This window comes from Oryctolagus cuniculus, chromosome 8, assembly GCF_964237555.1.
Source record: "Oryctolagus cuniculus chromosome 8, mOryCun1.1, whole genome shotgun sequence".
In the NCBI taxonomy this organism is placed as follows: Eukaryota; Metazoa; Chordata; class Mammalia; order Lagomorpha; family Leporidae; genus Oryctolagus; species Oryctolagus cuniculus.
This window is the reverse complement of record NC_091439.1, coordinates 84,360,889-84,375,098: the sequence shown is the minus strand read 5'-3', so window position 1 is coordinate 84,375,098 and position 14,210 is coordinate 84,360,889. Positions and strand designations below refer to the sequence as shown.

Genomic DNA, 14,210 nt, shown 5'->3' with positions numbered 1-14,210 from the left:
CCCAGTACATACACCCCATCCATCCCCTGTTCAACTTGAACCCAACCCTGTCACAAAACATGCTCTCAAGACACCGCATCATGACGGAGAGACTTCACTGTTTCACAAAGAACACGGGGTATCGCATCTGATTGACCATCTCAACAAACCCCAAGAATGTCTGGGCCTAAAAGGCACTTTATTAACTAAGAATTTATGAGGCTAAAGGCACACTCAATTCAGGTCACATGACGCTGTCACGCACTCCATGGCACGTTCTTTACAAAGGAGTGGAGGTCCTTTCCTGGGAGCTTAGCTCTGAGAAGCCCTCAGGTGGTAAGAAGGCAGGTCTCTGGGGCCACTTTCCATCCTTCTAATATGTTTTTCTTATTTTTAAAGCAGAAAGAAACTTCACCCAGAAATTTAAAGGCTTGTTATTAATCCTATTTATAGAGATTAAAAACAAGCATGTTTCCTCTGAAATACGTAATATTAACCCAAAATGTTCTTCACTCATTACTGTAAACACTATCAATCTACTATGAGAAATCATTGGTTAATATTTGTTATTGCTTCCCATATTAGGACAAAATTCAGTAGAATAAATCTCTAAGTCTTTTGTGAACTCTCTCTCCTGGTGATTTCTTTCTGTAAATACTTAATTACTTTTTTTGTTTCAAATTCCAAATGCTTTTTTTAAAAAAAAAAAAAAAGATGTATTTATTTATTTGAAAGGCAGAGTTACAGAGAGGCAGAGGCACAGAGAGATAGAGAGGTCTTCCATCCTCTGGTTCATTCCCCAAATGGCCACAATGGCCAGGGCTGGGCCAGGCCAAAGCCAGGAACTTCATCTGGGTCTCCATATGGGTGCAGGGATCTAAGGACTTGGGCCATCCTCTACTGCTTTCCCATGCAATAGCAGAGAGTTGGACTAGAAATGAAGCAGCTGAGACTTGAACCAGTGCCCATATGGGATGCCAGCTCTGCAGGTGGCAGCTTTACCCATTACGCCACAGCGCCAGCCCCCAAATTCCCAAAAGCTTTAATAGGTCAAATCTTCGCACTACTTTTTCAAACAGTAGGGGATAGCAATTTACTGTTCTGGATTTCTTTCCCCAAATTACCCTATCTACACACAAAACGTCCTTTTCTCCATTGAAGCAAGCCCAAACAATGAAAAAAAATATTTCCATGACATTCCGCTTATGCCAAAAGTTTTGCAGATGTGGTACAATGGTACTACAAAAATTCTGTGGAAAACTTTAATTAAAAGATAAGTTTAGGGGTGGGCATTCGGTATAGCAGTTAAGATACAGTTTCGGAATGTCATCACAAATTATGAGCCTGGAAGAAACATCCCATATTGCTGTGTGGGGTTCAAGTTCTGCCTCTGCTCCTCATTCTAGCTTCCTGCTAATGCAGACCCTGTTGATGGCTCAAGCACTTGGGTCCCTGCCACCCACGTAAGTTACCCAGACTGAGTTCCTGGCTCTGGCGGTCGCCTAGCCAGGCCTGGCTATTGTAGGCACCTGGAGGAGTGAATCAGCAGATGAGAGATCTCTGTGTCTTTCTGCCTTTCAAAAACAATGAGAAGCTTACTTTGGTGCCCCAAATTTTCAATTTTCAAAAAACTAATGCATAGATTTTTCACAATGTGAATTTTCCACGAACTTTTTGAAGCCCCTCTTATGCCAGAAAGAATGTTTAAAGAAAAATACTATTTATGCATGATTATTAAGTAAAAATATTTTAGGAATAGGTCATAAGGTTTTCTGTGCAACAAAAACCTTTAAGGTGGAAGAGACAGAGGACAGCCCTCATACAACAAAAAGAACCAAGCACCACCATGCATTTCTATACTAATTTCCTAAATACAGGATTTGGGGATGCTAGCGCCAGTTCCAACTCATTGGCCTCACCATCTTCACTGAAAACTGGTACTGTGAGAAGATACTGCAAGATCTTCCGGTCCCTCTCAAATGGACACTCTACTTGTTTCCACGTCATAAATTCACTCACTTGTTTGGCCAATTCCCAAAATTTCTGGAAGACAATCAGAGAAAAGAATTTAAAGGCGGTCATTTAAAAAAAAAAATTGGAGCCTGAAAGAAACAATTCCATATTCAGAATGCTTCCTTTTGGTTTTCAAACCTCTGCATTACATAATTTTCTTAATTGAATAAAAACTTTATTTGCTAGGTATTGCTAAAACTTAACTGAAGTTCACTCTAATAATAATAATAATAATAATAATAATAATGCATCAGCTACAGTTTACTTAGTCTTGTTGATTTCTTATAAAGTAGTAGGGAAAGAGAACATTTGTTCTGAATTTGCAGAATCAGCTTCAGATACCAGCTTGGGACACAAGGCTGGAGAAGCCGCCCCTCACCCTCTGCTTGCACACTACTTTTTCACACTCACCTCGAAATTGACATGACCGTTAGGAAGGCGGTTGGCACAGCCCTCGTTGAGGAAATAAATGTCTTTGATTAAGAGACTGAAGAATGGTATCACAATCTAGAGAAAAAAAAAAAAAGATTCTGGTTTGTCTGGGCAAATAAACATTTAGCCTCTTGTCAAGTAATACAAAAGATTAATGAGGGACATTAACTTTGAATTACATGAAAGGCCACAATGTATTAAAGTGGTATGAGACCAGTTTCCTCCCTACTGCCATTGTGCTTAAGATGCAAACGCTATTAATAACCCAAACACAGCAAGGACAAGTATTGTTGGGAAGTGGACAGGGTAATGCTTTTCCTACAATTTTTTTCCTAGTTTTTCTAATGCTAGTATACACTAACATCTAGTTGTAAAGAAGAAATTGTAGCTAAGATGAAAGGAAAAAATGTCTTAAAGAATTCTTGCTTTCTCTTTAACAATGGCTTCATTACACCAAAATATTAACAGAATAACTAACATTACAGGTACCAAGATTTTAAGATGTGAGACTCCTCTCTCTAACACAACCCACACATCAGTAAAGTATCTATGTTTTAGATGAACTTTTTTTCAGAAGATTTTATTTTATCCTGGAAGGCCTTGCTTAATATATTGTGGGGTTTTAGGCAGTATTAGCTACCAACTTCCTATTGAGTACACTTGGCCTGTATATGACAGAACAAGTTAGCACCTGTTCTCCCGGGAAATCACCTCAGATAGACCTTGCACAACATGTGAGTTAGATGTGCCTCAAGTGAAAGAGGAATATAAATGTGTAATTACAAGTAATAGTTGTTTAAAAAAACCAGAATCTTCCTTGATAATACTTTCCTGCCTCAATTCATTGGTTTGATGAGGTAACATTTGTTTATAATAAGATAATAAATAATAAATAAATAAATAATAAAATAATAAATAAATAAAATAATAAATAATAAATAAATAAAATAATAAATAAATAAAATACATTAAATCCTACTAAACCCCTAATTCATGGAAAACAATGGTCAGATACAGTAAATTCCAAATTTTCAAAACTCTCTGCAATGCAAATGTTGTACAAACATGATCCTGTGTCTTATTTCCTCAACATGGGTTTTTTTAAGGAAGAACTTTATTTCTATGCTCTACTCTGGTGTTTAAACTGTGAGATTCACGTAGGGCTGATCATTTACTGTATCATGACAATATTCAAACTTCTCATAAGTTCAAGTCATTTGTCCTTAGCTGGATTATAGACTCTAGGTGGCACAGTGATTTTTGCACTCATAGGAGCCTGCAAGGTGCTGTGCTACTGACTGTACAAATCTACTAGGTTATTATCCACAGGAATAATCTAACAGAGTGCCTTACTACTCCTTTCCTGATAGCCTCACAGTCTTCCTCAACTACTCATTTGTTTGTGGCTAACTCCCCTCAAACCTGTGGCCTCTATACAAATCCAACATAGTAAACATCAAGAGCATTATTAGGACTTCGGATTTCCACAAGCTAAGTAAATGTACAGGTCATTAAGTAGAGAGAGTGAAAGTCTGGATTCTAGAAGGTCCTGCCAACGATGTCGTTGGTAGGAGGACTTCATGAGGCATAATGTTTCCCAGGCTCTTTCAAAGCTTCTCAGCTCAGAGACTCGGCAACTAGACCTTGAAGTTCTCATCAGTTCCTCACCCAGAACTGACCGCTGCTGGGAGGATCAGGTTCACAGGCATAGAAACAGGATGCCATGGAATCCTGTAAGTGATGGCTAATAACTTTACATAGAAACACAAATACAGAAAAAACGCATTTTAGGGTTCCTGTGTAGGAGACAGATTTGATTTTTTTTTATATTAGGTACCTAGAGATGTGACACTTTAAACACATAAACTTTTTTCTTTCCTGATCACTGAAATTTATTGAAGGTTGGAGAAAAAAAAAAAAAAAACCACTATTCACCTGCTGTGTGTATAAAAGGGACAGGAAGTCTTTTAAGAAAATATTAGGAAGCTGGAGATGGGGATGTCTTTCAACTGTTACATTTTGGCAAAAGCGAAAAATTATTGTAAATATCAACTGCATGGCTGGCAACGGTTCTTCACAGCACAGTGCTGAGAGGGAAGACTGGATCGCTGAGACACAGTGCTCAGCAGCCGCAGCTTCTGCGTGCCTCCCACACACGCACCCCCCCTCTGACTCACCATCCACCATGCGAGCACAGACCAGCGCACAACAAAGTAAATGCCGCAGAGAGGGTGCAGGCCCTGGGCTGAGACCTCCGAAAACAACCCCACACAGACCCTGGCTCTAGCCTGCGTGGCCCTGCCCACATGGACAACAAAACAAGAGCTACGGAACCCCAAGGATCAGTTCCTCCATGGGGGAACCCGGGAACTGGGGGCCCAAAGAGGAGATGCCTCGGCCATGTGGCTCTGCCAGCTCCAAGAGCTTGTTGGAGGTTCTAGCAAGGGAGGGCAGCTACTCGCATACCCCTGACTGAAGACCGGTCCTCCTCTAGTGGGGAAGGTCATCCTCTTGGACCGAGCATGCAGTGTTGGGAGGGATGCACGTGGAGTGGTGAGGGAGGAAGGGGACACCCGCCTAGCCAGCCAGATCAGCTGCATCAACCCTGGTGATGCATGGAGTGACAGATGTCGCAGCCAGATCACCCTCACATCTCCTGACAGCTCTCTGGAAGCCACATTTGCATCCCTGGCCCCCACTGGCCTGAAAACCAGGCACATCCGTAAGCACATAAACTTGTGATGTGAAAGAGCAAAGATTTCTATTATCCTAATCATTTTGACAGAAAGATTATAAAATAGGAAATTACTGGGGCCAGTGCTGTGGCATAGAAGGTTAAGCCTCTGCCTGCTGCACCAGAATCCCAAATGGCCACTGATTGGAGTCCTGGCTGCTCCACTTCCAATCCAGCTCTCTGCTATGGCCTGGGAAAGCAGTAGAAGATGGCCCAAGTGCTTGGGCCCCTGTACCCATGTGGGAGACCCAGAAGAAGTTCTTGGCTCCTGGCTTTGGACCAGTCCAGCTCTGGCCATTGCAGCCATTTGGGGGATGAACCAGCAGATGGGAAAATCTCAGTCTCTCCCTGCAACTCTGCCTGTCAAATAAATCAATCTTAAAAAAAAAAAAAAAAAAAAAAAAAACAGATGGGCTTACTATGACAAAGCATTAAAATAAAAAAATGTGATTTTATTTTGGAATAAGAAAAACTTCCCCTAACCTCAAAAAAGGAAAGAGGGGCAGGCACCTGGCCTAGTGGCTAAAATGACAGCTAAGACCCCATGTCCCATAGCAAGAGCACCTTGCTTCAACACTTGGCTCTGGCTCCTGATTCCAGCTTCCTGGGAATGCTGACCCTAGGAGACAGCCATAATAGCTCAAGTGGTTGGGTTCCTCCCACCTATGTGGGAGACCCAGACTGAGTTCCTAGCTCCTGGCTTCAACCCAGTCCAGCCTCTGCCATTGTGCACATTTGAGGAGTTAAGCAGATGGAACTTACTCTGTCTCTGTCTACCTCTTCAATAAATTTCATTATCAATGGCAGAGTGTAATTCATATGCCCACTCTGAATCCATTTTTAGAAGTTACAGAACAAATCCATTACAAATACTTTTTAATTGACCAAAAAAATTCCAATTTCTTGGATACAAAAAGGGTGAATACATGGGACTTTTTCTTGAAAAAGAAAGCTGTAGAAGTCCCACTAGTGAAATCTTTTTTGCAGGTTGAGTTTCAGAATTTGGCCAGTGCGGCAGCTTCCTAGGACTCCTCTTGGAGGCAGAGCCTACCTAACCCACTGAGGACCCAGCAGAGAGCGCCTGGCTGGCATCCAGCACTGAGAAAGCTGCCAAAGCCACCTGCAGCCTCCCCTGCACCCTGAGACTAGGTGGGCTGGGATCCTCTCACATTTGTGCTCATTTTCTGAGTCTTAGAAAACCTCAGGTTGGACCATTTCTCAATCTAGTAACAGCAGTACTGGGATCTGAGCAAGTAAAATTGCAAAGCTGGAGAATCCTACTGGGCTAAGTTGAGAGATGGCTGGCTCTACTTCACCCCTTCCTTGGCTTTGTCAGTGTTAATTTTAAAAATGTAATGTCTTTAGGGACCTATCAAATATGATCAGGACTGACATTTCAGATTGTGTTAAGAACCAGTTTGGAGATTTTGGAAGGCAGCTTTTGTGTTTGTCTTTATTTGCGATTATCAAGACTGAAACTTTTTAGAGGGAGCTCCCTAAGATGCTGTTAAATATTCTTCATCCTCATTTTCTTTTATTCGTTGAAGACACGCTTGAAGACAGGATCTAATAGAAAATTTCCTCCATCAAGCAATTTTCATTAGTCCATTTGCTATAACTGGGTAGTTCCTTCTCAAATAACACAATCACCAAGATCATCAAGTGATCAAATGTTCAAACACTCAGCCTTCCTCTCTGTAGGAAAATGCAACACTCAACTGTTGCCCGGAAAGGAACCTCAGAGTCCAGGGGGGCACATCCAGGATGGGATTAACTTGTCTAAGTGTAGGGTAGAGAGAGTAGGAGCATTAATTTCTCAGATATCATCCCTGCACTTTTCCCTGCCACTTGCACAGCCAATTAGTCACAGCAGGCCTAACACTATAGCAACTAACCTACTTTCTGAAAATAAATGACTTAACCATGGGAGGTAAGCTAATTCTTTTAAGAGAAAAGGTTGCATTAAGTCAGCCACCTTGTACAAAGCTTAAATGTCTATTTTCCATTAAGTCAAATCACTGTAATGCTATTAGTCATCTTAACATATGACTTAATTTATTGCTTGAAACACAACTAAGACCCCCTTCAATATAAGTAATAACACAGTAATATGTATTTGCAAAGTCCTACATCAAGCCACCTGTTTCCTCAGTCCAACTTCCCCTTAGCATTCCCTTCCCTATGTGCTGAGTGCTAGAATTTCTTGAATGCACATCTCTGTCGGATCTGAACAGTTGCAGTTGGCTCAGTGTGGCTGTTCACAATGTGCGACATGACAACTCCAGCGTGAATTACACGGTGCTTTCAGGACGTACCTTCTCTCTGCTGCTATGAGCAGTTAAAGACCTTTGTGCTGCTCCTCGAAGAGCTGTGCGGTAATTATAGAAATTGCTGGAAGGGTCCATCTGATGCTGTGGATGAGAAAAGAATATTCACTACTCCTCCCCGGGAGGAAGTTTACAAGATCACAGATTGAACAATATCTTGAAAATTCAAAATAAGTTAGGGAACTCACTAGGAATATGATTAATCCCTCTTAAGCACACGCATGTACATGAAACACATTTAGAACACAGGTGTTTTCTTTCCTGACACGTGGTTTGTTTACAGAAGCTGCTGTCAGCCTTAATGTTGTTAAAACTAAACCAAACATTTCCAGATTAACTGTTGAGATCAGCCCTAAAACTGGTAACGGAGTCCAACTCTAGCTCTAGAAATATTTCCTTGTTTCATCTGAAACACAGTGGGCCAGTTGATGGTCAACCATGTGACCCGACACTTTGCAGTGAACTTGTTCTTTGCATTTGTTAACAAATCATTTGCAAATATTGACACATACCATTTAACAAGGAAAATACATTTATATTTATATATACTTATATATAAATATATTATATATATATATATATATATATATAAAATCACATAATGTATCTAATGGAAATTCCTAATTTGGGGAAAACCAGGGAAAGCATTTCTTACTGCTGCCAAAGATAGCAGATTCAAAGGGCCAACAAACCAAGGAATCCAAAGATAAATAAGATTCAAACATTCATGCCCTTGTGCACAATTCTTACTACCTTCAGAATTCTTTGGGAAGGATTTTATACAGGTTAGCTCAATTTGTTGAAAGGATGGTGAATGAGTATTTCTGTCTCTCAGACACTGTAGGTAAATGAAGCTTGTAGGCAAACTCTCAGCTGTTCCAATCTGATATATAATGTGATATGATTGACAGGTCACCACTTCTCCCATCAATTAGCCCCCAAATGGACACCTGTATTTCTAAAAGGACAGGTCTACCACTGTTTTATTTCCCCTCTTTCAATTCCAATTTCTTTTCTTTTCCCAGGTCTGTAGTACTATCTTATGGAGAGGCAGACCATACGGAGGAATGCCACTTTACAGGTGTACAATGTTGCTTCACAGTAAGGCTTCAATGCCACATACCTCAAGAATGTCAAACTTTGCTGTCTTCACTTTGGCCCAGGTTTTTTTTAGTCGAGAGACTGGGCTCATATTCATTCCAGCTTCCCATTTAAAATGGAGGCAGCGGTGGAGAAGGAGAACATTGAAACAGAGAAATAAGAAAAATCATTCTAACTTCCACTCCTAAAAAGTATTAAGTACAAATAAAAATCCTGCAAATTATTAAGTTACCAATAAGCTCCAACTTTCAACTTTCTCTTGCAAATTCTCTTTAAATCTAGAAACAACTTAATTGATACCCTTTTTTTTTGGACAGGCAGAGTTAGACATTGAGAGAGAGAGAGAGAGAATTTACCATTTATGTTGAGAAGGGATTGAGCTTTTTTTTTTTTAATAAAGGGAGATAAATAAACAGTTTAGGAACTGCAGGCCATAGGGACAGTATTTTAACTACAAAATACTGTCACTGTGCAGATACAGCCTTAGATCATTACATAAACAAAGTATGGTTGTATTCTAATAAAATTCTACAGACGAATACTTAGCTGGGGATAAATTAACTAAAACATTAAATGAATTCTTGCATACTTAAGAGAGATTACACACACCTACACCAAAGCGGCTATGGACATTCTAAAATAACCCAGGTTTAGAAAGCAGTTTTCAGGCACAAAACCAGACTATTTGTAAATCTACAGGGGACTTGCAGTATAGTACTCATTAAAAAAAAAAAATGAAGAGTGCGTGTTTCCTCCAGAAAATACTCACAGATGATTGCCATCAAGGAGTTGAAGTTGCCGATGTTGAAACACTCCCGAGCCACATCGATGAAATACTCGATCATTCTTGCTCGGTGTTTCTTCTTGACGGGCTGTGTGGGAAAGGCCACGGGAGAACAGTTACCTAACAGGCAGCCCCACGGTTGTAAAGGAAGTATGAGAAAACAACACTGAGAGCTAGGACACAGAGAAGATCTACTTCCTCACCATGCAGATTTCCGTAGCAACCAAGTAGCTGAGGCGATTGAACCATTCCACATATGCCTCTAAGTTTCGTGTTTTCTTCCGTTCGCTGTAGCAACTCTAGGGAGAGAGCAACGAGAACGGATGAGGTGGAGGGAATCAGAATGGATCAGGCTGTCATTTTGTCGGGTATGGGCCTTTATTCTGGATTTGGATTAGGGGAGCTTTCTAGGACCAGAGAGAATACAGGGGAAAGAGATGGAAAGAGAAAAGGGTCGGGAGAAGAGCGGGAAGAGGGGACGAGAAAGTGGTCCTCTAACATTCTAGACTGTCCTTCCAGTAATACCAAAACCGGTGAAGCCACAAGGACTAGGAATGTACTTTGTGCAGTCATACAAGTGCCCATCCCTCTCTTCCTAGGAAACGAGGTTACCCTGGCTGGGATCTGTCCTCAGAAGCACAACTCCAAGGAGGGGTTCTGGCTGCATTCTAAAACAGTCGTGGCTGAGTAATGAGAGGTGAGCATTGACTGCTCTCCACACAGCCAGGAAAGGCTAAGACAACAGGGGACTAGAGACGTTTTCTCAGCGAATTAAGTCGTAGGACACAATTTTGGAGCTTCGTGTACCAAGAAACTATCTCCTAATGTGGATCAATGGACACCTACCCTACCAGTCTTCAGTAGGGTGAGTAACACATTGTTCAAAAGCCAGAGAAGTTAATCTCATCTTGAAGTTCAAGGCCAAGCTTAAAGAGGTTAATTATACTCCTCTTTCCTTCCTTCCAAACAAAAAAAAAAATCCCCAGAAGAGTCCACGAGCCTCCTGCTGCAAAACATGAGCTTCACTTCCTGTGCCAAGAGAAACATTCTAAGGCCGGAAAACAGCTGCTGCTGCTCCTCGCAAAAGTGGCTTCCATCAGTGGTGATGCTACGTTGCCTAACAAGTGAACGTACGTCTAGAAGTCACTGGGGAGCAGATGCCTATTTGTGTACACTGACTTTAGAGTCCACAGCCACGACTGCTTTCTTGACGTGTGGGCTTTCGTCAGGCAACAAGCCTGTCATGAGAGAGTCACCTTAAAACCCGCCCGAAGCAGTGAGGACCCTCGCTCAGCAAGCTGGATGCGCTTCCTGCCTGTCCCGCCCCTGCTATTGCTGAATCATGAGCAGAGAGCGGGGCATTTGCTTTTATTTTCTTTCTGACTTAATCTGATAAATCCATTGTGTTTTCATCCTCCACCCTCATCACCACAAATGCTTGCAACTACTTGCTGTGAAAGGCGAATTGAATTTCCCAATGAGGAGGAAGGAAAGGCTAAAAGGTAGTGATGGTGTAAGAACATCCTATGAAGGAAGGCACTCGGGAGACCCAGCTCAAGAAAAACTGCCATGAATCAGACATGGCTAATGGGAGAAGCAACTTGCTGATGTAAAAACCAAAAAGAGAATGGTTTCGATTTCTAGCTTTTCTACCCAAGACCACAGACTAAGGAATCCCATTTCTAGCTTCAGGGCTGAACTCCTGATTACCTTGTCGTTGTCCAAAGGATCCTTCTGCACGAACGCCTGGACAAATTCTTCCGGCCCAATATAGTTGAGCCTCTCCTGAAAGACAAATCCAGAAGCAGGTCAATGATACTGAAGAAAACAGAAAGAAACGGATGGTCAACTCCCTCTACTGAGTCTGGGCACCAGCTCCCGTTCCTTCATGTAGTTTATAAAATACTCCTTTAACCCCCAACACTTTCATCACCTGCAAGGCAATTTTCCACGAAGGTCAACATTCCACAAGAGGGCGCAAGACTGAGGGAGTAATGCGGGAAATTAAGAAGAGGCGAAGGATGAGGAAGGGCAACATACTTCTTGCTCTTCCGCCTGGTTTACAAGTGAATTCCCAGAATCTCAGAAGCACTCATATTCAAATTCCTAAACAAAGCAGGTTTTGGCTGTTTCGTAGATTATTTCCCATCTGGGTGCTTCTGACCGCTTCCATGACATGACCGCTGGCAAACACATGGTCTGGTTGCCAGAGCAAATCAAACCCACAATTGTTCAGGGCAGGGGTGATGAGAGCAGCCCTACCAGTTCTATGTGAGTCAGCTGCTGGGCCAACGTGTATGGGTCGCTGCAGACGGTAAGGATGTCCCTCTGGATGGACTGCGGCTTGGTCTTGAGGACTGTGAGCCGGTCTGTGGACGTGGAGCTGATTTTCGCCAGCACTTCCTCGTACTGGCTGAGCGCTGCCAACTTGCGGATCAGACACTGCATCATCTGCTGCACGTTCTTCCGGTACGTCTGCGGGGGGGGGGGGGGGGGGGGGGGGAGGAGGACAAGCACACGATGACGTCCTCGCTCTGGGTGTCCTTGGTTGCCGCCAGGCAAACTCAGAGACAATGTCTCCAAATGACTCTACCTTCCCCCTGAAGCATCAGCCCGGTTCAGGGTACCCCCACGAGAACCGAGCCAGCTCTGGCAGCTAAGACACATGAATACCCGGTATCTTTTCAGACGTGTAAGGTTTAGTTCTTTACTCCGGCTGCTATTCAGAGCACCGATCAGGTGCGTCCATGAAACACTAAGACATTTTACAGCTAGTGAGTGGATCCAGCGTACCGAATACTATTATTTAACTAAATGTTCTCTGGTCCTTTTGCTTAGGGCTACCTTCCTGATCTCCATGCCATCGTAGCCCATCTCAAAGGTCTAAGGACATAGACACTCCATTCCTTTCCCCTGTTCTCCCAAGCACCTTGCTAATCTCCACACACAACACGAGTTACCACGAGGAATCAGAGGATACTCGTTTTTGCAGTCTGACCTCTATTTGGTTCATGACTGTTTCTTTTGCATTTATGAGTCAGTTCTAGAGTTCACAACCAAATTCTCCCATGTAGCAATTCTCCCCATAATGCTATCACCAGGTGCAACATTGTTCACCACTCCATTATGCTACAACCGCATACTTAGAGAAACCAGTTTAAAGGGCCATGTGTGTATTACGGCTAAGCGTCAGCTAAGCGTCAGCCTCTTGATGTTTAAAACACTTAAGTCAAAGAAATGACTTCATGATCAATTGATCTCTAGGGTACAGTTATCAAAGGTTACGGGGTTCTTTTACACCACCCCTTGGGCCAAAAAATTGCCAAACAACAGTTATGCTGCTAGGTAAATGCTGCCTGCACCAGAGAAAGGTGCATGGGCTGAGTTGATGCTAACGGGATCCTTGAGACACCAGCTCCAAAGGAGGACAGTCCCAGGGAAGTCACAGGCATAAAAGGCCAATGTGTGTGTTTCGCTAACTTGTTAAAGGCTCCGCAATATCATTTACTGAGATTCGTTATCTGAAAATTAAATGGGATTAACCCAGTAAGTGTAAGAAGCTTTTTTTTTTTTTTTTTTTTATACAGAGGCAATTTTGTTTAACACAGCACATTACAGAAAACTAAATGAAGAAGTGTTTGCAGGTGAGGAAAATGACAACACTTCTGGAAGTGGTCCATTCTTTCCTAGTTGAAGATAAAAAGTACAAACGGCCTTCTTTTTGTCACTGCTTTTCCACTTGTATCTTTCACTGGTCCATTAGATGACCTTGATGCTTCCCTACGTTCTCAGGCAACCCTAAAATCACCAAAGAAGTACCCAAATGCTTTAAAAATTGAAACTTAAAAAAGAGCTGCTTTCCAGACAGCATTATGGTTAGCATTGAGAAGATGCTATGCATTTGCCAGTGTGCTTGACAAGGAAAACAAATGGCTCTTTACGTGGAATTCCAAGCTGTTCAAGATGGAATTGAGGGTCACTTTAATTCCCTCAGTCCTGTTCTACCATCCCTTCTTGTTTCACAATGTGGAGTGATATTTTAAAATGCTTTCTTCAGCGCCCTGACCCCAGTGTCATAAAAAATGCCTACAAGAGAATTAGATATGACTCCTAAAGAGTATGTAAATATTTCCCATGGTCTTACATATTCTTGGAGGTACCAGGGTAGTTGAAAAAGTTCATCAAGATGTGAATTACAAAAGCTCTATGCACGGATTTCAAAATGTTTTCACATCAAAATAAACTTACATTTCAATTCCATTTTTCCACAACTTTTTGGAAGAACTCTCCCCCATGTCACTATGCTCGAGTTCCACGGTTACACAAGTTGATCTGTAAGAGCAACGCACTACTGCCATTGTATTACTACTCTACTCACTACTCATTAAACATAGTTTGATGTGGTTGATGGACTTTCATTGTCTTCCCAAGAAAACTTCTAAAATGTCTGCCTGAAGAATTTACTTGCTTGAGGATTTTGACATCTAGGCTAGAAGCTAAGGCATTTGTGTCCCATATTGGAGTATTTGGGTTCTATTCCTGGTTCTGACTCCTGATTCCAGCTTTCTGCTAATGCAGACCCTGGGAGTCAGGCTGATGGCTCAGGTAATTAGAGCCTTGACACACGCATGAGCACCTGGACTGTGTTCCCAGCTCCTGGCTTCAGGCTGACCCAGGCCCTGTGGGCATTTAGGGAGCGCTCTCTCTTTCTGTCTCTTTCTGTCTGTCTGTCTCTCTCTCTTCCTCTAATAAATTCTGTTTCTAAGAACAGAGTTTCTAGAAAGAACAGCCACAGCCCAGTCCCATGTGGGGATACCAAATAGGTCACCACTGTCTGTTG

General features: G+C 42.2%; 1 protein-coding gene across 3 annotated transcripts in view; it reads right to left on the bottom strand.

Annotated features, from left to right (window-relative positions):
* RASGEF1B (RasGEF domain family member 1B) overlaps positions 1–14,210 on the bottom strand; it is a 653,322-nt gene that overhangs the window by 43,921 nt on the left and 595,191 nt on the right. For all 3 annotated transcript variants that reach the window (XM_070047975.1, XM_051820184.2, XM_002717085.5), the window contains 8 exons: positions 11,633–11,845; positions 11,081–11,155; positions 9,574–9,669; positions 9,356–9,458; positions 8,609–8,688; positions 7,474–7,569; positions 2,404–2,499; positions 1,899–2,022 (listed from right to left, as the gene is read on the bottom strand). In XM_070047975.1, coding sequence (XP_069904076.1) covers positions 1,899–2,022; positions 2,404–2,499; positions 7,474–7,569; positions 8,609–8,688; positions 9,356–9,458; positions 9,574–9,669; positions 11,081–11,155; positions 11,633–11,845 — 883 coding nt within the window. The remainder of the gene's footprint in view (positions 1–1,898; positions 2,023–2,403; positions 2,500–7,473; positions 7,570–8,608; positions 8,689–9,355; positions 9,459–9,573; positions 9,670–11,080; positions 11,156–11,632; positions 11,846–14,210) is intronic.